This window comes from Xyrauchen texanus, chromosome 44 (genome assembly GCF_025860055.1).
Source record: "Xyrauchen texanus isolate HMW12.3.18 chromosome 44, RBS_HiC_50CHRs, whole genome shotgun sequence".
Classification (NCBI taxonomy): domain Eukaryota; kingdom Metazoa; phylum Chordata; class Actinopteri; order Cypriniformes; family Catostomidae; genus Xyrauchen; species Xyrauchen texanus.
Window position 1 is genome coordinate 32397141 of NC_068319.1, and position 25259 is coordinate 32422399.

The 25259-nt window shown below is 38.6% G+C and overlaps 1 protein-coding gene across 1 annotated transcript in view; it reads left to right on the plus strand.

Annotated features, from left to right (window-relative positions):
• The window catches only part of LOC127636984 (talin-1-like), a 180469-nt gene that overhangs the window by 95105 nt on the left and 60105 nt on the right, over positions 1-25259 (plus strand). The window contains 13 exon segments of the mRNA XM_052117803.1: positions 30-173; positions 683-844; positions 922-1062; positions 2042-2223; positions 2327-2459; positions 3618-3719; positions 7733-7903; positions 9037-9285; positions 10768-10887; positions 11287-11433; positions 15110-15276; positions 16824-17007; positions 21637-21762. Coding sequence (XP_051973763.1) covers positions 30-173; positions 683-844; positions 922-1062; positions 2042-2223; positions 2327-2459; positions 3618-3719; positions 7733-7903; positions 9037-9285; positions 10768-10887; positions 11287-11433; positions 15110-15276; positions 16824-17007; positions 21637-21762 — 2028 coding nt within the window.

Consider the following 25259-nt stretch of genomic DNA (forward strand, 5'->3'; position numbering starts at 1 on the left):
TGGTCGGTGATGTGTTGTGTCACTCATAGGGTGCGTATCTTGTGGGCGTGTCTGACCCGAACAGTCATGCTGGGCAGAAGGGTCTTGTGGACCCCTCTCATTTCGCCAGAGCCAAACAGTCTATTCAGATGGCCTGTCAGAACCTCGTCGACCCGGCCTGCACCCAGTCCCAGGTAACAGCTCCAGTCATACCTGCCGAAGATAGAAAAAAACAGACTGTCTTTGTAAGGGAGGGGTGAACTCCTACCTTGGGAGTACTGTACTTTTTAGAAAAGGTATTTACCTTGCTAGTGCTTTTTTTGATTTTACAGTGGCCGATGTGCAGTATACAGTATGTGATGGTTAATTTAAAGGTGCACTCAGTAACTTTTGTCTTACACTGACAGCTTGGATGCAGCATAATTAAAAATCAATAGTTTTTAGTTTTAGATGCATTGTAGAAATGTAGTATTCACAAGTCTTCAATGATTACTTTAATTGGCTTTTGGTAGATTTTGGAACACAAGGGAGAGATCATGCTTTTGTTAATCACAGTTATCATCTGATGCCAATATTCTCACCAAACATTGGCATGACCGACATATCGATCTTTTATTTAATTTCATAGGAACAGGAAATCAATGACTAAAAATGACCAAAAAATAAATAAATATTTTATATATAAAAACGTTTATTTCCCAAGGTCCTCTCTGCTGCCACTATTGTTGCTAAACACACCTCATCCCTGTGCAATGCCTGCCGTCTCGCCTCCTCCAAAACATCCAATCCTGTTGCTAAGAGACAGTTCGTCCAGAGTGCCAAAGAGGTGGCAAACAGCACCGCCAACCTTGTTAAGTCCATTAAAGTGAGTTCTGAGACAAGAGAAATTCCCCTCTACTGTGTTTCTGTTATTAACAATGTCTGTTTGTGCTGTAATGTCAGGCTCTTGATGGGGCCTTTAACCAAGAAAACAGGCAGAAGTGTAAGGAAGCCACTGGACCGCTCATTGAGGCTGTGGATAATCTGACCGCCTTTGCTTCAAACCCTGAATTTGCCAGTGTACCTGCACAGATCAGTCCAGAGGTACATTTTCTACTGTTTTGACAGTTCACCATGATGTAACTCAATCACTGGCTTTATAATGTGATTGCCTTTGAATCAAGGCACCTTGAATCTGTGTAGCTTTAACACCAATATCCATTTGGTAAAACACGTGTGGTACAAACAACAAAACTAAATGCAGTAAAAACTAGTATTATAAAACCGATAGTTCTGACTTTTTAGGTGCCCCATAAAGGATAGGTAGATGTAGTTTTGCATTTTTTGCGGTAGTTTGTGTTACCTTGCAATACGTTTTTCTATCCCTCAATTTATTTTCCCTCACACTACTTTTATCCATCCCTTAGGAAAATTATCCAATTATGGTTGTATACTGACTATTGTATTTGTAGTATAACCATAGTAACCACAAAACTTATAATGGTTTTATCATAGTAGCCTTGCATTAACCATGTAACCATTTTTTGTGGCAAGAACCATGTTTTTAAAAACCATGGTACATATAACACAAATGAACCATGTTTTCTGAATGATAATGATTTTTATTACCATAGTTTTGGTCTTCCTGTATTTTATTATTTAAAAACATTGATATAGTTTTGACTGTATTATTATTATTTAAAAACATTTAAATAGAAACAGTTGCTATAAAATATTTAAAAGTTTTATGTGGATTTTTTATATTTTCCTCATTATAGTACAGCCTACTAATAGTCTGCAGTTCAGTCAAGTTGGCAGTTAAATCACCTATGCCTACTGTGATATTTATAAAAATGTCAATTGCACGAGCAAGCTGTTGACACAGTGTATTTTGTTATTTAAATACCAAAATGTCAAAGTACTCAAATGTAAAGTAATTATTGATATCATTGTATCAATTTAGTATGGTTGCTCGATACGTTTTTTTCTACTGTCACAGATGTTTACCCTGTAAGTCGATTTGCTTAGTGGGTTACATATATTTATTTATTTTTGAATAAAGTTGTGTTGTCTGTGAGTTTAGGGTCTGACAGCAATGGAGCCCATCGTAGCAGCTGCTAAGAATATGTTGGAGAGCTCCACAGGCCTGATCCAGACTGCCCGCTCACTGGCTGTCAACCCCAAAGACCCACCCAAATGGTCCGTGCTGGCAGGACACTCCAGAACCGTGTCTGACTCCATCAAGAAGGTCATCACCAACATGAGGTATTCACACAACCTTCAGAATACAACACACACCTGTCAGTGGAACTGTTGAAGGTATTGTACATGGTGCATTGTTGATAATGGAGCTCGTGTTTGTTCTCAGAGAAAAGGCTCCGGGACAGAGGGAGTGTGATGATGCCATTGAGGTTTTGAATAACTGCATTCGTGAGGTGGATAAAGCTTCACTGGCGGCTATCAGTCAACAGCTCACACCTAGAGACGACATCTCACATGAGGTTAGACTTTAATACAGTAACAATCAACATGTAATCTTGATGATTACACCTTACAGCTCATGGAAATCAAAAATCCAGTATCTTAAAATATTAGAATAAAGAATTTATAATACAGAAATGTCGACCTTCTGAAAAGTATGTTAATTTATGCACTCAATACTTGGTCGGGGCTCCTTTTGCACTAATTACTGCATCAATGTGGCATGGCATGGAGGCAATCAGCCTGTGGCACTGCTGAGGTGTTATGGAAGCCCAGGTTGCTTTGATAGTGCCTTCAAATCATCTGAATTGTTGGGTCTGGTGTCTCTTATTTTCCTTTTGACAATACCCCTTAGATGGGGTCTATGGGGTCCAGGTCAGGCGAGTTGGCTGGCCAATCAAACACAGTAATACCGTGGTCAGCAAACAAGTTACTAGTAGATTTGCAATGTGGGCAGGTGCCATGTGCTGCTGGAAAAGGAAATCAGCATCTCCATAAAGCTTGTCATCAGATGGAAGCATGAAGTGCTCTAAAATCTCCTGGTAGACTGCTGCATTGACTCTTGACTTGAGAAAACAGTGGACCAACACCAGCAGATGACATGGCACCCCAAATCATAACTGACTGTAGAAACTTCACACTGGACTTCAAGAAACTTGGATTCTGTGCCTCTCCACTCTTCCTCCAAACTCAGAGACCTTGATTTCCAAATGAAATGCCAAATTAGCTTTCATCTGAAAAGAGGACTTTGGACCACTGAGCAATAATTAGTTGCAGTAATTCATGCAAAAGGAGTCCTGACCAAGTATTGAGTGCATAAATGAACATACTTTTCAGAAGGTCAACATTTCTGTATTATAAATTCTTTATTCTAATATTTTGAGATAATCATCAAGATTACAACAAAAAAAAGGCTTGAAATATTTCACTTTATGTGTAATGAATCTAGAATATATGAAAGTTCCACTTTTTGAGTTAAATTACTGGTACTGAAAAAATCAACTTTTCCACAATATTCACATTTTTGGAGATGCACCTGTTGTCACAGATAAATTGTGCATCACTAGTTAACACTTTAAAATAACTTTCATTAAGCATTATATAATATAGCATTTGTTAATGCTATTAGCGTATGCTCTTGTAAAGTGTTCTCTTTTATAGTGGTTTTGTGTTCATAGGCTCTTCATGAGCAAATGGCAGTGTCCGTGCATGAGATCAGTAACCTGATTGAACCGGTGGCCATCGCAGCTCACTCTGATGCCTCTCAACTGGGTCACAAGGTGAAACCACTCAACCCACATTCAGTTTAACACTAAACCATATCCTAATGTGTCTCAGTGTTTCTCAAACTATGGTATGGCATTGATATACCAGCGGTATGTGGATTGTTCCCAAGGTTTATGTGACAAGACTCTGGAAATGTACAATACTAAAAATATAATAAATATAGGCTTGCATTTTAATTTGACAAACAAAAGGGCTAGAATTATTCTATTTGCCCTCAAAGTAAGCCTCCAAAATCTTTATTTCTTAAAGGCCTGCCCTGTGGCCTGCTTTTGGCAAAGAAACAGCATTCAATTTTGAGCATGATATCAATAATATTACCAGTCTGATGGGAGAAGTTTTAACTTTTTAAGCTACGTTCAACCTGGTCTCTTACATTGCTGTATAAAAATATTAGCTAAATGAGTATTAAGTGGCTCATTGTACTTATCGCGTCAGTTTACTGGTGAAATATACGAGGCCATACAATAATGACTTTTTTTCCAGTTTCACACAAATCACAAGTAAAACGCCAGTTTATCTGTACACTTTTGCCGCCTTTCCTCACACAATGCTATCTTATGACATTTAAACACTTTTATTTTCCACCGTTTTCCTGAACGCAAAACTGTTTTGTGTTTCGCCTGTTTTCAATTTCCGGTCTACAAAGTTTTCACACACAGTGGTGTATGTTCTTAGCGGGTAAAGTATTACATTTGTAGAAATTGTCAAAAAACACGTGGCTCTGTAGTGTGGATACTTCACAGAGTTGAGATGACCATTTTGGGTGTTTTTTTAATAGTGCCTCATCTGAGTATGTAGATGACATGAAGCAATGGTCCGAGGTTAGTTACATTAATATTGTTAACTACTTTGAGTTGTTATGAGAGCCAACAAATGCACAAGTTGAGCATGAAAGAAATTTGTTCTCAAAATAACATTTAAATGGTTCTCCATCTGGAACACTCTTTTCGGTTAGTTTTACATTGCATCTTGAGACCAGAAACAGAAAACAGGCAAATAGAATCATCATGGCACCACCCAATGGTTGCTCAGAAAAACTGTGGATAGCTCATGACTTGGAAGGCGATACATTTGAATGTTTAGATTACATAACAAACCACATTTACAAGCTTGTTCATGCATGATCAAATTCAAGTAAGTTCACGTGCGGTAACTCAACTATGAAGAGTGTGTACTTGCAACATGAAGGACAGCAGTATGGCGAAGAAGTCACCACAAAATGACATGGTTACTTTAGCAATTGCATTTTTTTATGGCACATTTGCTTTTATGATACTATATCAGTTAGTTTAAGGTTTCGGGTAGAGATGTCTGTTTTGTTGATTTAAAACTCAATAGAGCATTAACCTTAAAGGGTTCGTTCACCCACAAATGTACTCACCCTCATGCCATCCCAGGTGAGTATGACTTTGTTTCTTCAGCAGAACACATTTGAAGAAAAACAGAAAAAATATCTTGATACGTGATACGACTTTTAAAGCTCTAAAAACAACCAGCAGTCAGCATGAATGTCATCCATACGACTCCGCTGGTTAAATTTATATGTCTTCTAGAGCAGAAATTATCACTTTTGGTGCGAAAAAGATAAATATTTAAGTATTTTTAACTATAATCACTTCCGGTCAGCAGCAGTAGGTACATGTGACGTGTTCACGAAAGAACATGTGCGACGCACCCGGAAGAGTGGCAGTGTTTACAGCTGAGTAGGAGGAACGCTGTACAGAAGCTTAGTTTGTTTTGGTTTAGATCTGTATTTGTATCTGTTTACTCACAATGGTGCATTTCTGTGCTCATCCTGGATGTCTCAGCTGAGAGAAAAACAAGAGATTACATGCAAACTTGCTAACACAAATACGTCCCTGTGTGATCTCCTCCCTCTCATGTATGCGTATATTGCTGCTGAACGGAAGTGATGATTTATAGTTAAGATTTACTTAAATATTGATCTTTTTCACACTAAAAATGATCGTTTCGCATTAGAAGAGCCAAACAGGACTTTTTACATTAGAACTGCCATACAAACATGTAATGAACATGTCATTTTATTTTTGCAAAAATGATGCCACAGTCATATAATTTTCATTAGATCAGGCTGGCTACATTGCTTTATATACATTGCTTACTTTGTTTAATAATTTTAAACCATGACTTGCACTATACATAAATAATATTGGCATTATATTAATGATGTTAGTCAGAGGGGAACTGGCCCCCACAGTGAGTCTGGTTTCTCCCAAGGTTATTTTTCTCCATTAATCAACATCTTATGGAGTTTTGTGTTCCTTGCCATAGTCGCCTTCGGCTTGCTCACTGGGGCTGTAAATACAATTATGATTTAATAATTTTTTTAACACAATTCACAATCGTATTTTATCAAACTACACAAGGATGACTCATAGACATTATAGACATTACAGTTTTATCTTCTGTTAATGCCTGATCTTCTTTAAAGCTGCTTTGAAACGATGTGTGTTGTGAAAGGCGCTATACTTTTATTCCAAAATATATTTCTAATATTAGAGTTTATGAATTGGTTTTCAAAATGCTGTTCAAATAGCTTGCAAGACATCTATTGGATGTGGTGGATGTGGTGGTGGTGTAGTGGGCTAAAGCACTGAACTGTAATCAGAAGGTTGCTGGTTCGATCCCCACAGCCACCACCATTGTGTCCTTGAGCAAGGCACTTAACTCCAGGGTGCTCTGGGTTTTAATAAGTGCACTGTAAGTCGCTTTGGATAAAAGCGTCTGCCAAATGCATAAATGTAAATGTAATGTAAATGTTTTTAGATGTCTGTAATGCTCCCGTTAGCTTTGCAGGTGTTTGACTGCCACCAGAGATGTCTCCTAGCAAACCAATTCATAATCAATTTGCAATGCTAGCATTTGTGCTACAGGTGTACGATTATCAAAAGAGAGTATAATTGACCATGTTTTGAACACCTGATACTCTGCTAATGTTTGTTAAACACACTTTAATATCAGTTAATGTAGGAACTTTGACTCATTTATCTAATACAAGGGCATGTCTATCTGCATCTCGGTGAAGTCGGAGTTAAACATTTCCGGACTACTTTCTAAGTTGGAATTATGACATCAAGTGGTATTTCATTGCACTTTACGAGTTCAATGGAACACAGCATAAGCACGATCTGTGCTGTGATTTCACAATCGAGGTGCATTATGGGATATGGAGTAGGGATGTGCATGAGTACTCGGACGTGGCAGCAATGATCGATCATGAAATCGATGGTGATCGTGCATGATGTGACTTGTCACTTCATTCAAAATCCAGTGACATTTTCCTGACAACTAAACACGTCTTCAAAACCGAAAGCGATTTGAAAATAGACTGTTCTGACAGTCACTAAAAGTCTGGTGCGCGCTTACAAAGATTACTACGGTAAGGTGAAGGAAGAACAGACAGACGCACGTTGTGCCCATTCTTTCATTGAGTTGGGCAGCTAACCTTCACATAATGGTAAAATATGATGCATTATATTTTGATTATGCAAACTTTTGTACATTTTGCTACAGATTATTATATAACAGCCTATAATAATGAATAGACGATACACTGGGACAATAATACGCAATGCAGCAGCCAAAAACGTTTGTCAGACATGTTATTATATATACAGTTATTTACATGTCATTGCCCCAAGAATTCTCAACGAGTAATTAGTCTGAGTACTCGAGTAGACAAAATGACCAAAATGCCCAAGCTGCCTGAAGTGTAAATCTGAGTATGCTCGATCACTTTGTCAAAATCGAGGAGTCAAAGGTCTGTCAACAGAAACTTCCCTTGCCCACTTAACCAAATGGAACGGACGTCCAAAATGGTGGCGGGGATTCCCCCAAGGGGAATTGCTTAGGAAACTTAGCAAATGGATGCCTAGGTGGGACTTAGATGTCCAGAATTTACTAGAGGTGCTACTTGACACAAAAATTTTGAGAAGCACTGGTCTTGATGTTTATCTGAAGCTGAAGGTGTGCTTTGGTATCACAGGTGTCGCAGATGGTCAGCTACTTTGAGCCCCTTATCATGGCAGCCATCGGTACAGCATCTAAGATCTTAAATAGCCAGCAGCAGATGAGCGTGCTGGATCAGAACAAGACTCTGACTGAGTCTGCCCTACAGATGCTCTACACTGCTAAAGAGGCCGGTGGAAACCCCAAGGTGAGATGCCACCAACCAAACACAAACCACTTACTTCATTGGGTACTGATGGGGGATTATAATGTAAACTGAAATGCAATATTATTATCTCTGCTCCAGATAGTTCTCGCAGTATCTCATAGTACTGTTTATGTGTGTTAGTTTAGCTGTACTTTATGGAAAAAATGTGTCCCCTGCACTCAGCTAAACAGGGCAACCCTTCCCTTTTTGGCATCCCATTCCCTTTTTTGTTTTATTATTATTATTATTATTGTATAACTGCTACAAGTTTTCTTTTAGGGTTTTGGTTAAGTTAGGCTACTGTATGATCATTATAATTAGCTTTAAAATGAAAGCAATAGAACTCTATGGCATTCAAGGATCGAATATGCTGGTGTTCATTTTGTAGGTGAACACTAGCACCAGCCTGTTTGGAGGCCAAATCCAACAAATGATCAAATGTAATGTTTCAAATATGCAAAATAAAGTTGATATAAAATCGCATAGTTGCAGTTTAAAAAATGTGTGTAATATATTGCAAAAGAAAAAACATTGTGCACTGAATTGCTGAGAAGGTGGCTGGAACAGATAACATTTTTTTTATTTTTTATTTCTCAATCAAATGATGTTCATTCATCTATCTATATGAGTTTTACATCTGCAGTGGCTTGTTTCCTGGTGTCAGGCTTTTGCAGGCCTCTCAGTTGGTGGCCCTATTTTCATGGTCCATAATCTCTCCTAGATGGTATTTCCTCATTTAGATAGTTAATTAAATGTGTGTGTGTGTGTGTGTGTGTGTGTGTGTGTGTGTGTGTGTGTGTGTATTTATCACTTTGTGGGGACCAAATGTCCCCATAAGGATAGTAAAACCTGAAATTTTTGACCTTGTGGGGACATTTTGTTGGTCCCCATGAGGAAAACAGCTTATAAATCATACTAAATTATGTTTTTTGAGAATGTAAAAATGCAGAAAGTTTTCTGTGAGGTTTAGGTTTAGGGGTAGGTTTAGGTTTAGGGGATAGAATATAAAGTTTGTACAGTATAAAAACCATTATGTCTATGGAAAGTCCCCATAAAACATGGAAACACAACATGTGTGTGTGTGTGTGTGTGTGTGTGTGTGTGTGTGTGTGTGTGTGTGTGTGTATCCTCAGGCTGCTCACACACAGGAGGCTCTGGAGGAGTCAGTTCAGATGATGAAGGAAGCGGTGGATGATCTTGCTGCGACTCTGGCGGAGGCGGCCAGCGCTGCTGGAGCTGTAGGCGGAATGGTCAACTCTATCACTCAAGCCATCAATAAAATGGAGGACAGTCCCAGATTCGAACCTGAAGGGACGTTTGAAGATTATCAGACGACAATGGTGAAGACGGCCAAAGCCATCGCTGTCACCATTCAGGAGATGGTAAAGGACTCCTAGTGGTGAAGATTGTGTTCAATAGAGTTGGTGTATCTTAATGGTTAAAGATCTGGCCAGATAACTGAAAGGTTGTAGGTTTCAACCCCAGAAAGGTTTAATTCATAAATGTTCATAATTCATAAACGAGTGGCAATTAAACATAACGTTTACTCTTAAAATCACACTCCTGGCTTCTACAGAAGCAATGGGTTAATGGGTTAGTTCACCAAAACTGAAAATTCTCTCATAATTTCCTCACCCTCATGCCACCCCAGATGTATATGACATTCTTTCTTCAGCAGAACACAAGTGAATGGTGATATGACCTTTGAAGCTCAGTGGTGGCTCAGTGGTTGAGGCTCAGGGTTACTGACCAGGAGGTTGGGGGTTCAAGCCCCAGCACCACCAAGATGCCACTGTTGGGCCCTTGAGCAAGGCCCTTAACTCCAGGTTGCTCTGGGGGGATTGTCCCTGTAATAAGTGCACTGTAAGTCGCTATGGATAAAAGCGTCTGCCAAATGCATAAATGTAAATGTAAAAAGTACAGACATTCAGCATAAACGTCATCCATATGACCATATGATCACGTATATCCACACTGGTTAAATTAATAAAGTCTTATAAAGCGAAATGATTGCTTTGGTGTGAAAAACATCAATATTTATGTATTTTATAACTATAAATAATTGCTTTCAGTCACCAACGGTATACATATTCATTGTGTGAATTAATCATTTTGGCATGTTCAGACAAATCTCATGTTTTTCTCTCAGTTGAGACATCCAGGATGAGCACAGAAATGCACCATTGTGAGCTTCTGTACATCGTTTCTCCTCCTCAGTTGTAAACAGCGCCGTTCTTTCAGGTGTGTCGCACATGCGTCTGTTCTCTCGTGAACGTGCCCACACACGCATGTACTTCTGCTGAATAGAAGTGATGATTTTGAAATAGTTAAAAAGTACTTCAATATTTATACTTTTTAAACTGAAAGCGATTGTTTCTGTCTAGAAACATTGATTTAACCTGTGGTGTTGTGATTTTAAGTGTAAACTTCATGTTTAATTACCACTCCCAGTGAAGAAACACACTACCTATAATCCTGAAGAGAAAAATAAAAATGTCGGCAAAATAGCTTTGCAGCCATCATCCTCTCCAATGAAGCATTGTGAAACACATAACCGAGTTGGTCTCCTTAAACTCTCAAACTACTACTATATTTATGTATATCTCAATATTTTGTGATAAACTTAAAATATATTGTTTTAATGCTAATAATCCATTACTATAAATCAAGAGATTTATATTGTACCATCATTTCTTCTTCAATTACATTATTCTCAATGCGGTAGTACCCCTTCTAATATAAGAATTTAAGGACAGAGTCTAGTATCTTTGTTTGAATACTGCTTGGTTTGTTTGGTTCATAGCTCAGGACTCATTGATAGAAATGAAAACATTGACTGTGTTATTAAAATACTATGTTACCAGGTTACCAAATCCAACACCAATCCTGATGAGCTGGGTGGTTTGGCCTATCAACTGACCACAGAGTTTGGTGACCTCGCTTCAGAGGCCAGATGTGCTGCCGTAACTGCAGAGAGTGATGAGGTAAAATGATGCTCAACTCTCTACTTTTTTGTGGCTCTTCCACATGAAATGATCTTAAAGCCATAATGAAATAAAAATGTACCCTATTTATTTCTTAATTAACATTCCTGTTCTTATTGTGCATTATTTATCAGTGCACTTAAATTACATTTTTTCCTCAATCTTTCATTAAAATGTAATAAGCTCCACCTCCCTAATGACTTTGCTTTTTCTGACATCATCATGCCCTTATTTTTCATCCACCTGTCATTGAGACCACTTTTCAAAATACCAATCACTTTTAAATTGGTCAAATAAAATAAAACAGCAAACACTGTTTCAATGTTGAATTGAAAATACTTTGCCTAAAAAGTCCAAGTACATCAGGATTGTCTGTGTCTTAAACGGTTTGTTTTTTAGATTGGCTCTCACATCAGGAAGCAGGTGACTGAGTTGGGTTACAGCTGCACTTGTCTGGTCAGTAAAGCTGGAGCGCTGCAGTGCAGTCCAAACGACTCCTTCACCAAGAAAGAGCTCATTGACAGTGCACGGAAAGTTTCAGAGAAGGTGACTGGAGACTGACCATTGTTTTTATTCCTTACATTATAGGGATAGTTCAGCCAGAATCTACATTTCTTTCTTCATTTATCATTCATTCACGTTATTTCAAACCCATATGACATTCTTTCTTCTGAAGAACACTAAAGAAAATGTTTATCAGAGTGTCCAATTTGCTCTCTTACATACAGTGAAAGTGGATGGGGATCTCGGGCTGTCAAGCTCCCAAAAGGACAACCAAACACTGTTTTGTTTTATTGTGTTTTTTTTATTTATTTAGTCTGGTTCTTTTTAAGAGGACTCAAGTGTGAACACCTTTTCTTAAACAGTATTTCTATTGGCAATAGAGCATGTTTGCCCATGATTTAATTTTTGTCAAAAGGAAACACTAGTTTTTATGTAAATGTTATAGCAGTTTAAATTGCAATTGTTTTTTTGCGCTCCAAGTTCTTATAGTGGCATAGTGACTCTCCTCAATCTGGGTGGCAGAGGACGAATCTCAGTTGTCTCCACATCTGAGACCATCAATCCGTGCATCTAATGTGTGTGGAGGCTACACGCTATTCTCCGCGGCATCCATGCACAGCTCACCACGCGCCACACTGAGTGTGAGAACCACACATTATCAAATCAAATCAAATCATTTTATTGTCACACGACCATATACACAAGTGCAACCGTAGGTGAAAGTCTTGTGTGCAGTTCCGAGCAACATAGCAGTCATGACAGTGACGAGACATATACCAATTTACAATAAACAACATATTTACACAACACAATTTACATATCAAATCTAAACACAAAAATAATATACAATGTACAGAAAACAATACACACAATATAGAATGCACATTCAATTAAAATTAAAAATAAAAAGTATATAAAGAATATATATATACAGTAGTTGTATTGTGGAGAATATAATTATGACAGTCCCGTTTGAGATATAGGATTAATAAAGTGCAGTGCTGATAATTGATCATGAGAGATCAAGTGTTCAAAAGTCTGATTGCTTGGGGGAAGAAGCTGTCATGTAGTCGGCTGGTGCGGGTCCTGATGCTAAGATACCGCCTCCCTGATGGTAGCCGTGAGAGCAGCCCATAACTCGGGTGGCTGGCGTCTCTGATGATCTTCCAAGCTTTTTTCACACACTGCCTGTTATATATGTCCTGGAGGGAGGGAAGCTCACCTCTGATGATGTCTGGCAGTTCACACCACCCTTTGCAGGGCTTTGCAGTTGTGGGTGGTGTTATTGCCGTACCAGGCAGTGATGCAGCCAGTCAGGATGCTCTCTACAGTGCTGTAGAACTGTGTGAGGATGTTGTGGTTCATTCCAAACTTCCTCCGCCGTCTCAGGAAGAAGAGGCGCTGGTGAGCCTTCTTCACAAAGGCCTCAGTGTGGACGGACCATGTGAGTTCCTCAGTGATGTGGACACAGAGGAACTCGAAGCTGCTGACCCTCTCCACCATTGCTCCAGAAAGAATGTTTCATTTTAAAGAAAATGTACAGTCATATTACTTCTTTTAAATTAAAACTTGATTTTGATCATTAAGTCTCCTCACTTTCATTCTCTTTCTGTCACATTACTCATTGATAGGCCCAGGGGAGGGGTCTGTAGTCTCCTCAGGTGTAAATCACCTCAATATTCATGATAGTTCATGCCTCCTCGCATATGACCTTTCAACACTAAAATTTTCTTACAAAAGTTCAATTACTATATTGTTTTGTATGAATGAGTGATCAGGATGGTTTTCACATCATTTTGTAGCAAAAACTCTAGGCTACTAGATCCAGCTCTCAAAAGGCTTGTGGAAAAATGGTAAGTATGTGTTATATGGCCTTATTTCAGTGACTTAAAATTTTAGTTTTTTCAAAAAACACGCATAAACGTTATTTTCTCACAAATACAAACCTGTGCATACATGTTGCTCACATATTATTGTAGCCCAGTTTGTGCTGAATATAGTGTTATCAGACTTTAGCCATTAATATGCAACTGAAAAAGCTTAAAAAAGGCATGTCAAAACTTCTCCAGGGTCCAAAACACCCTCAGACCCGAGAGGGTTAATGGTGATGGGGCTGTGTCTTTCCTCCTGAAGTCCACTACAAGATCCTTGGTCTTGCTGATGTTGATTGAGATGTTGTGCTCAAGGTGCACCTTCTCTTTGTAGGCTGTTTCATCATTGTCAGTGATCAGACCTACCACCGTCGTATCATCAGCAAACTTAATGATGGCATTGTAGCTATGTGTTGCCACACAGTCATGTGTGTATAGTGAATACAGGAGTGGGCTGAGAACACAGCCCTGCAGGGCTCCAGTGTTGAGGGTCAGTGATGAGGAGATCTTGCTTCCCATTCTAACCACCTGATGTCTGCCTGACAGGAAGTCCAGGATCCAGCTGCACAGCAAGCTGTTTAAGCCCGGAGCCCGGAGGGCACTATGGTGTTGAATGCTGAGCTGTAGTCTACAAACAGCATTCTCACATATGTGTTCCTTTTTTCCAGATGGGAGAGAGCAGTGTGTATTGTAGATGCAATGGCATCATCAGTGGAGCGGTTGTTGCGGTAAAAGCTGCAATGGGTCCAGTGAGGTGGGCAGCACAGAGCAGATGTGATCTCTGATTAGCCTCTCAAAGCATTTGCTGATGATGGGGGTCAGAGCAACAGAACGCCAGTCATTTAAACAAGTGATTTTGGATTGCTTTTGTACAGACACAATGGTTGACGTTTTGAAGCATGTGGGGACTACAGACAGGGAGAGGGACATGTTGAAATGTCCGTAAAAACACCAGCCAGTTGGTTCACGCATGCTCTGATGACGCAGCCCGGAATGCCGTCTCGACCTGTAGCTTTACGGATGTTCTCCCATCGGAAGGATCGGGTTACATCCGCAACAGAGATGGAGAGTGAACCAACCTCTGTAGCGTCGGCCGCGAGAGCGGTGTTATTGTCCTCGAAACGAGCATAAAATGTATTTAGCTCATCCGGGAGAGAGGCAGCGGTGTTCACGGTGGAGTTTTTATTCCCTTTGTAGTTTGTGATGATGTTATTTCCCTTCCACATACTTCTAGAGTCGGTGGTGTTGAACTGTCCTTCAATTTTGTGCCTATACTGGCGTTTGGCTGCTCTGATAGTGTTACAGAAGGCATAACTGGCTTGTTTATGTTCCTCCACGTTCCCGGAATTAAAAGCATTACAGTGACTATGAGGAGGTTACCCCATGAGACTTTACCCTCCCTAGCAACCTGGCCAATTTAGTTGCTTAGGAGACCTGGCTGGAGTCACTCAGAATGCCCTGGATTCAAACTTGCAACTCCAGGGGTGGTAGTCAGCGTCAATACTCGCTGAGCTACCCAGGCCCCCTTAAATCGCAATTGTTTAAAGTAATCGCAATTCGATTTTTGTCCAAATCATTCAGCCCTATTGTACGCTATTTACCAAGTCCTCTAAAGCAATACAAAGCTTTGTGTCATGGTCACATTCACTTTTATTGTACTGCTATATATAACTCCTTTTGAAAGAAAGTTACATGTGTTTCAAACAACATGATGGTGAGTAAATTATGACAGACTGTTAAATTATGCATCGATTGTTTTTTGGAAAGTAGTTGGGAACTTTGAAGTTACTGGGTGTCCTGTTTGATGAATGTCATTTGGGTGCTCATCTGTCTTTATTTTCTCTCAGGTGTCTCACGTGTTAGCGTCTCTTCAGGCAGGTAATCGCGGCACTCAGGCGTGTATCACTGCTTCCAGTGCCGTGTCGGGCATCATCGCTGATCTGGACACCACCATCATGTTTGCCACGGCAGGCTCTCTCAACCGTGAGAACGCAGAGACATTTGCAGACCACAGGTGCCTCAAAACGAATCATATAAACTAGTATTGTTTGATTTTATTGTGTACTAACTGTCCTGTGAACATCATAATGACCATGATAGAATACATTTTTAGGGGCCAAGGAATTATTCAACACATTTGTAGAATTTTCATTTTGAAGTCTCCTTATAATGTTAGTGAGGTTTTAGTAATAGTCGATTTTCATGATCTTTTTTCACCCTCACTCTGACCCTTCGAATTAAGCTGGTTGTTTTTGTAGTTAGTAGTTAATATGTGGGGTGGCTCAGTGGTTAGCACTGTCTCACAGCAAGAAGGTCCTGGGTTCGAGTTCTGGCTCAACTGGGCCTTTCTTTGGCGAGTTCACGTGGTTTCCTCTGGGTGCTCCGGATTCCCCCACAAATACAAAAACAAGCAGGTTAAGTGAATTGGAGACACCCCATAGGTGTGAGAGAGTCCCCCAGCAACTGGCGGTTGCATCAGGATTGGCATCCAGCATATAACCTGTGCCAAGTCAAATATCCAGATCATGGTCATCCACTGTGGTGACCCCTAACAGGAGCAGCCGGAAGAAGATCTCAGTTAATTTGTAGAGACATCTACACTCACTGAGTACTTTATTAGGAACACTATGGTCCTAATAAAGTGCCCGATTTGGTCTTCTTTTGTAGCCCATCTCCCTCAAGGTTCCACGTGTTGTGCATTCTGAGATGCTCTTCTCACTACAATTGAGTTGTTATCTGAGTTACCGTAGCCTTTCTGTCAGCTCGAACCAGTCTGACAATTCTCTGTTGACCACTCTCATCAATAAGTCATTTCCATCCACAGAACTGGCACCATTCAGAGTAAATTGTAGAGACTGTTGTGTGTGAAAATTCCTGGAGATTAGCAGTTACAGAAATACTCAAACCAGCCCGTCTGGCACCAACAATCATACCACAGTCCAGATCACTGAGATCAAATTTTTTTCCCCATTCTATTGATGTGAATATTAACTGAAGCTGCTTTTAAGCGTTACACTGTTGACACATGATTGGCTGATTAGATTATTACATGAATATGTAGGTGTACAGTTGTTCCTAATAAAGTGGTCGTGAGTATATGTATAGCCATTTTTAGGTTCATTTCCACGAAAACCTATCAAACAGTGCACTGTTTGTTTGAGCATCCCAACCATCCTGACACAATATCTGTTTGGTTGTGTAGCTTTAGTATGACGGGAAAAAGAAATTAATTCGAGATTGAGACGACATATGGGTGAGTAAATGATGAGACAACTGTCATTTTTGGGTGAACTATTCCTTTAATGGTTGTATACTGTTTACGGTGTATGCATTTTAATTTCCAAAAATGGCCTGGGAGTTTTGTGTTGTGAACGTTTTAATCAGAATAGTATTCACTGTTTTCTGTGATATGAGACCAAATCCTCAGATCCTGAGCTGTAGTATTGTCATCCAAAGCGTTTTTGTCACATGTGTGGCAGTGTACATCCTGTAGTAACAGTGTTTCTCCATTAGCAGGTTGTAGCAGTGATGTTAATCATCTTGTATTTGCTGTGTGTTTAGAGAGCACATCTTGAAGACAGCTAAAGTTCTGGTGGAGGACACTAAACTGCTGGTTTCTGGAGCAGGAGCGAGTCAAGAGAAACTTGCTCAGGCAGCGCAGTCTTCAGTCAACACCATCACCAAACTAGCTGATGTGGTCAAACTAGGAGCAGCGAGTCTGGGCTCTGAAGACCCAGAGACACAGGTATTATGTGTGTGTGTGTGTGTGTGTGTGTATGTGTTTGTTTGGTTCAGTCCTCTGTAGTCTTTTTGCGATTATTAAATCATCCTCTGATTATTGTGCAATTCCAATCACATTTTACAGACCAAATAAGGGAATTTGAAGCGAAAATACAAATGCCATCAACAAAGATTAAGTATCTTATTTTCCAATGTTATTGCATTATGTTAGCACTCCAAATGAACTCTTGAGTATCTCACTGAGCCACACCACGACTGCACTCATGGCAGCTCCTGAAGAGCACGTGAAGATGAACTGCTTGCGTTTCGCTGTGAAGCTCATGCTTGTCTGCGGATGTTGGTGCCAAACTTCTGCAATAATATAAACGAGGATATTGATAGTGAACGCGAAGCGCTAATGTTCTTGGCCATTGCGGGTTCTTACATGCAGTGTTATTGACACACAGTGACACAGAGAAGTAGACGCCTGCTTACACTGTTTCTGTGAAGATGATAGAATGAAGAAAGAAGAAATCTCTTCCTCCAGTCTTTCTTCATGTGAAATAAGGGTTTGTGGGTTTAAACTTGAATAAGTAGATTCATGATTTATGATTAATTGTTAGGGGGAAAATTGGTATATTCAGATGTTGAGTTGTAATTAATTATGCCGGGTCAATTTGACCCGGTGAGGTCTACAGTGGAACTTGATTGTCAGGACTAAGGAAGGATTAAAACAACTTGTCAAAATGAAGAAATTAGGCCATAAATATTTAACTATTGATAATATAATATAATTTGGACAAATGGACAAAGACCATAAAGAGAGACATATTTGAAGTATATATATTGATATTTAAAATATAGTTTTTCATGCCATTTATAAGTTTGTAAAGCCTTAGAGGAAACCATGTATACCTATTTTATATATGATTTCATGTTAAAAAAAGAATAAAGGACTTCTTAATTTAGATGATGCACACATACACCTTAACCCTCTGAAGGTGTTTTGGGCCCTGGATAATTTTTGACATGCCTTGACATTTGTGCTTTTTTTCAGTTGCTTAAAAACATATTAATGGCTAAAGTCTGATAACACTGTATTCAACACAAACTGGGCTACAATAATATGTGAGCAACATGTATGTACAGGTTTGTATTTTTTGAGAAAATAACGTTTATGCATTGTTTTTGAAAAAACTAACATTTTAATTAATTGAAATAAGGCCATATAACACATACTTAACATTTGTCCTCAAGACTTTTGATAATTGGATCTTGTAGCCTAGAGGTTTTGCTACAAAATTATGTGAAAAACATCCTGATCACTGATTCATACAAAACAATATAGTAATTGAAATTTTGTTAGACACTTTTAGTGTTAGAAAGGTCATATGCGAGGAGGCATGAATGATCATGAATACCGATTGTAATTCACACCTGAGGACACAAAAGACCCCTCCCCTGAGGAATGTGACAGAAAGAGAATGAATGTGAGGAGACTTAATGATCCAAATCAAGTTTTAAGTTAAAATAATTAATCTGACTATAAATTTTCTTTACATAAATACTGTACTTAATTTTAGACCTACACTACCATTAAAAGAAGTCTCTTCTGCTCACCAAAACTGTATTTATTTGATCCAAAATACAGTAAAATCATTTATATTGTGAACTCTATTTGCAATTTAAAAGAACAGTTTTCTATTTGAATATATTGTAAAATGCAATTTGTGATCAAAGCTGAATTTTCAGCATCATTACTGCAGTCTTCAGTGTCACATGATCCTTCAGAAATCATTATAATGTGCTTATTTTCTAATATGGGCATATATAAAGTGCATTTTACTTACAGTATTTACACCTGAACACATATTTGCAAGCACAATCATTGATGATAATGAGGCAGCATAAACACTAGATAAAATATATTCTAAACATTCATATTATTTTTTATCATATTACATATCATATTTATATCATACAGCATGCAATTTAAATACCTACTTTAGCCGAAACAACATTTACATGTAACTAAAACTTGCTTATTAGGACATATTTCAACTTTCATGTTTATATAAAATAGCATGTCAGCTAATGAAAACTAAATGACTGAAATTGTATCCTCGGCTGGATCAAGTCTCTCTTCAAAATGCAAAAGTTCATCGGAGTCTTCTGAGGATAATGTTAACTCTTCGTCACTATCCAGGAGTTTCCTCGCCTGTGTATCTTGCGATCTTCCAAACACACAGAAAAGTGAATTAACTAGATGTTTTTAAGGCACAGTCGGGGGCATTGATTGTCTCAGCACATTAGCGTATGAAGAGTTCGCTCTGCTGGAGGGTGTGATCACATTAGGTATAATTCGCTGTGCCAGGAGAAACTGTACATCACTTTGTTTCATACAGATTACATTACAGGAGAATATTTGTTTTTAAATTTGAATAGTTTCATTTAAAAGTAGAAATCTTAAGCTTTCTTAAGGCATATGTTTCATGTTTGTGTGATAAGTATTCACAGAGTTTCGGTTCATTTTTGTGACGTGTTTCAGAAATATGCTCACAAATACAGACTGCTGAAAGCTCACCCTTTTTATTTTCTTTATTTTACAAAAGCTCAAGGTTTTGTTGTTTTGGGAGTGTACACAAATAAAAGTAGACCCTTTATAGTCTCTAATGATGTCTTACACTTATCTGTATACACTTATCCCAAAATGACGGAGTATTTTATGTTGTTTCCGCTGGAATGACGAATAAAATCCAACCGGACACGCCGGCACGTAATAATTTGTCAAACAAATGACTACAGTTATTCATAAATCATTTTGTATGTATTTATAATCTTATGATTATGTCCTAAATTTGTAAACATGTAATTCTGGTTCTGTTCATTCTACCTCACTTTGAAAAGTTTAATTTCATTCCACTAGGTGGCAGAAAGCACTAGAATGTGTGATGGAATCTCATTCCATCACAATATACAGATCTGAAATGTATGTGGCGCATTTTAGCATTCACAGATGTGCTTTTCCTGAGACATTCAGTCTAAATCTGTTGGCTCATAAAAGAGATGTTTCTATTTGATGATTATAGAAATCATATTTCACTTTGTGATTCTTTTGAAAATCTTTTGAACTGTGATATTAGGGCAACAAAATATTCTTGAGAATGAGAGCTTTCATTTGATATATGACTTGTCCATTTATGTGCTATGTGAAGGACTATTTTTTTCATATGCATATTTCTATCCCATTGCCTCTAGAGAGTATTCACTTTCAACGCAAATGTTTTGAGGCCTTATTGCATACCTGTCAATATTTGGTTTTCAAAATCCGGGAGATTTGGGGCGGGGGGTGGGGTTTGTTATGAGCCTACCTCTTCATGCTGTAAGAGGTAGGTTCATGCTGTTAAGTGTAGGCTACTGCACGTGTTAAGTGTATTATTTACATTGCAATACCCCTAAATGTAAACATAATTTATTAATATTTCTTAATTTTTTTATTTGTCATTTTATTACAACAAAACATCACAGTTTTTAACACTGGTACAAACACATAACACTGTGGTACAAACTAATTTAACACATTTATTTACAGTTCATTCCTTGAGCATCAATAACTGTCTCTCTTTTGTAAACATAAGTACAGTATGTTTTGTAAACATGAATATGTGCTCACTTTTTTTTGAAGTGTTGTAATTGTATGTGGCAGATTTTGCTGCTCTCAGTGCCCTCTTGGACGGAGTGTATTTTGAAACCAAACCGTGTGGTTTATTTTGCAGGATAGGAGAGAGCAAAGAGTGCTGTTATTCATGCTCATGCGATTTTCTGTAACTCTCTGTCTGTCCTTTCGTGATGAAGGATGAGATCGCCTGTGTGCCCTTACTTGCCTCTTCTCTGGCGATGGTGCCGCTGTGTTTTAATGTGCTGGCTAATGTCATTTTTCCCGCCGTGGCCTACATTAAAATCAATGCGACATACCTTACAAAAAGCGTGGAGGTTGTCTATATGACTGGGTAAGATGCACGTCAATTGTTGCGTCCAACATTGTTGAAATTTACAATTGTACTTCAGTTTCTTTGCGGGGACACCGCCTTCACCTACCATCATGTCTATCGGCTCGCTTTCGGGTTAAACTTTCCGCGACTGCGCAACTGGGTTATACTAGGTTGCCAGGTTGAGGTGACAAATGGGTTGATATTGTAAATGTTGTGTGGATTGTGTGAATATAATGCATTTAATACAATCTGGCAACTGATCAACATTAGACAAACATATTGGTCCGATTAATAATAATAATCGGCGATTATTCATAAAGGAGTTTGGGCCATGCAAATTACGGGAGTTTCCCGGAAGAAATAACAAACCGGGAGGGGTCCGGGAGATAGGGCTAAAAACGGGAGAAACCCGGGAAAAACGGGAGTGTTGACAGGTATGCCTTATTGTATTATTTGAAGGAACATAAATGCAGAATTGAGGGTTATCTCTGAATAGTTCTGATTCAAAGCTTTCAAATGGTACCTCATATACTATAAACCTAAACCGGGTTTTAGCACTAGATATGTAACAAATGTACATTTTAGAATATATCCATGTGTTTGGCTGCTGTAGCAGAAATCTAGATGTATGCCATTGTGATATGTGTGTGTTTTCTCGTCAGGTGGTTTTAATCAATGCTGTGAAGGATGTGGCTAAAGCACTGGGTGACCTCATCAGCGCCACTAAAGCAGCAGCTGGTAAACCACATGATGATCCAGCCATGTTGCAGCTCAAAAACTCTGCTAAGGTAAGAGATGCACACAAGCTCAGGCTCAACTTATTCACTGGCACATACAGCACTTCCACATGATCTGTCCAATACCTAATGAGCTGCCTACAGGGGCAGCTTTTAAATCATAAGCATCATAGGTGCGACATCCAAGAGAAATGTCAATTACTGAAAATAAATAAATGAAAACAGATCATTTTACCCCAGATTTATGTTGGGGTTTATTAAAATATTATGTCGTTCCTCTCACATAAAAACAAAATTGAACTCAAAAGTGTGTTGGAAAACCTAGAGATTTTTTGAATCAGAGCTAAATTAATTATTAGAGTTTTAACGGGAGTCCATATGAATGGCCATTAGAGATGCACCGATTGCAATTTTCTTGGCCGATTTCGATTTCTGATTTTTTGCAAGTGTGACCTGCCGATACCGATTTTTTTCTGATTTTCTTTCTAAGAACTATTATTGACCACATATACAAACAAAATCTACCTTTCTTCAATGCAAAATTTTATTTTCATAATAAAAGAAATTATTAAACATTACAATTTTCCCCAAACTGCACCAAGTTACAGGATCTTCTCTCACTTAAACAACTCTCAAAATAAAGTGCTCTGTGACTGGAAAGATGTAGAAATAACAATTAACTGCAAATGAGTTGCTTTATATAACAGATGTCATTTTCCACTATTTTTATAAACTGACCTTTTTCTCTTTATTACTTGTCTAACAAAAGAATTCCAAAGATCTGAAAAACTGAAGTGTCCAATACGCTCAACTTACGTTAGAGGTCCAAATATCAGTTGTAAAACAGCACTGCTTCGGGAACGACTTGTAACCATACCTGTCAACACTCCCGTTTTTCCCGGGAGTCTCCCGTTTTGTTATTTCTCCCAAAAAATCTCCCGTAATTTGTATGGCCCAAACCACATTATATGAATAAATCACATCAATATATTATTCCAAAGTTGTCCAGTTGCCTGATCTTGAATGAAAAGCATCCTACTCACACAATCGACACATCATACAAATTACAAATAATTTGTGACCTCAACCTGGGAACCAAAACCCATTTGCGCTGTTGATATCTGCGCAGGCAGTAGACACGAGATGTTAAATCAAGCATCACTGGTTGATGGGAGGAGAAGAATCATCTGGTGCTCCGGTGAAAGAAACAAAATATACATGTAAATTTAACAACAGCTGGATGGAAGAATTTAATTTCATATCCCGAAGCCATATCGACAATGCCCACGCCTTTTGCAATGTGTGTCGCACTGATTTTAATATCGGACACGGTGGGAAAAACTACATTAAATCACAACGGCACAATTTGTATGTATTTAGCCTGCCTCTGCCATCCAGCACCCCCCTTCCCCTCTCCCGGATTTGTGTACCCAAATGTTGACAGATAACAGGCTGCGTGTGTTACATGACACGAGATTAAACAACTCGGGCAACTCGACGTCGGAAAGTACCTCCTACTCTGTATCGAGGAAATTTATCAGATTTCTGAACCCTCTGTCCTCCACTATGGAGAACAGCTGGTCATCCAGGGCCATGAATTCCATAATTTTCCTCGTAATTGCTTTGGTCTTTTCGCTGCTCATACCAAGGAATGATAGGAGAGGCTGCTGACTTGTGGCTGTCTCTGAGCTCTGGCTAGCTTTAGCCGCTTTACTTTTTAGCTTCTTTTTTAAAATGGGCATTTTCAGCTGGGTGATGGTGTTATTAATGTCTAATTAGGTTTGTTGATCCAAAAGTTATTGTGGTGGTTCCCCCACGGTTTACTTTGGCCTTACAATTATTATATATTTCGAACTTTATGTATTTTTCACTCACAGTGAAGATCTTCCACGTCAATGACATGTTTACATGCGGCTGTGACGTTATTGCCTGCGCCGCTGTTAACAAAACGGACCGGCTTGGAATCAGTAAGACGTGAGTCTGACCGGCCGGTTACCGGTCCGGGCCGAGCATGCGGAAAATCGGCTAATTCCGGTCCCTGGCCAGTCGATCGGTGCATCGCTAATGTCCATGGATTACATTTTTAGCATAGAGCTGAAGCTGTGCTAAATCTTGTATATATACATGAGTATATATTTATCTCGCAAAGATGCGCAAATGCATAATATACTAGACGCGCCAAGGCACAGTCGTGTGTACGCACAAGATCGCACTCTCCCAGCACTGTCCACTGTCCTTTTCCAAGTGTATTTGCAGCAGCTATTACCAATGTGTAGACAATAGCAGGAAAAAAACCCACTTAATGAATTTCGTAGTGGGATTTACGTTTTAAGGATCCCCGCACATTCCGCGTTCACAGTGCGTGAAATCCCTACATTTTTTGTTTTTACATGTTGGTGAAAATTTGTAATCCACACATTGGAACACAAGAAATCAAGGGTTTCTTTCTATAGGACTGAAAATCCATGCCATGCATATGTCTCATCATCATCTCTCTCCGTGCAGCGTAGTCTGTTTAATATGCATGTGCTCTCGTAAAGAGACAGAGCACTAGTTTTATTCCCACTGTAAAAAAACAAGTTTTCTCACAATTCGCTTTAAGAGATGAAGCGTTGAATGAGACGTAATAAACTTTGTTAAACCCCAGTTATACACATGTCTGGAAATCACGAGCTGCTCAATATCCAAAATGTAAGTACACATTTAATTAAGTAATGTTTCACAACGTAAACATTAATTTGACATGATAATGGCATTTGATATGAAAAGAAGCAAGATCACTATTGCTATTAGGCTATTATTATCAGAGCTGTTCAGCTTCAGGCTGCAGATGATTATTTGAAACTATCTGGACAATACATAAAGTTTTATTTTTGTGCTTTGTGCATCAGGCTGTATTGGTCTTTAGGTTGTCTGATTTCATGTTATATAGACATTGTTAATTCACAGATTAGGCCTAATTTCTCCCTAATATATATTACACATGACAACTGATTCAGTAGCAAGTCTCTTCTCAGGGATTCATATGTTTATTACATTCAGCCAATAATCAAATCTTTAACTCAGTGAATAATCTTTGATCCTTCTTGTGAAAACACTACAAATGAGCAAAATTTGCATGACAGCACGGGTGACCGAAAACCCATCATCTCCTCCACAGAACTCTTGGCTTAAAAGCACATGTGTAAATGGCAGGATGGCTGAGGTTAATATGATGTATTTATGAATTTATATCTGTAAAGCACTTATATGGGATTACATAAGGCATACATCATATCTTGCCAATTATAAATGTGATTCAGTTTGGGGGGACGTTTTCAAAATGTCATATTTTAGGGGCATATTTTTAAAGCCATGATGGTAAAAACAGCTATTTATAATTTTTGTGTTGGGGCCAGTAGACAAACTCCTACCGTTGAGCCCTGTTAGACCTAGATTTGTTTCTAATTCAAACAGTAAACTCTTTCAAAAACATTAAAAAGTTATCCATTTTATACTGTACAATATAATGTTATAAAGTGTGTGAACTGTATTTTTTTGTTTTTATA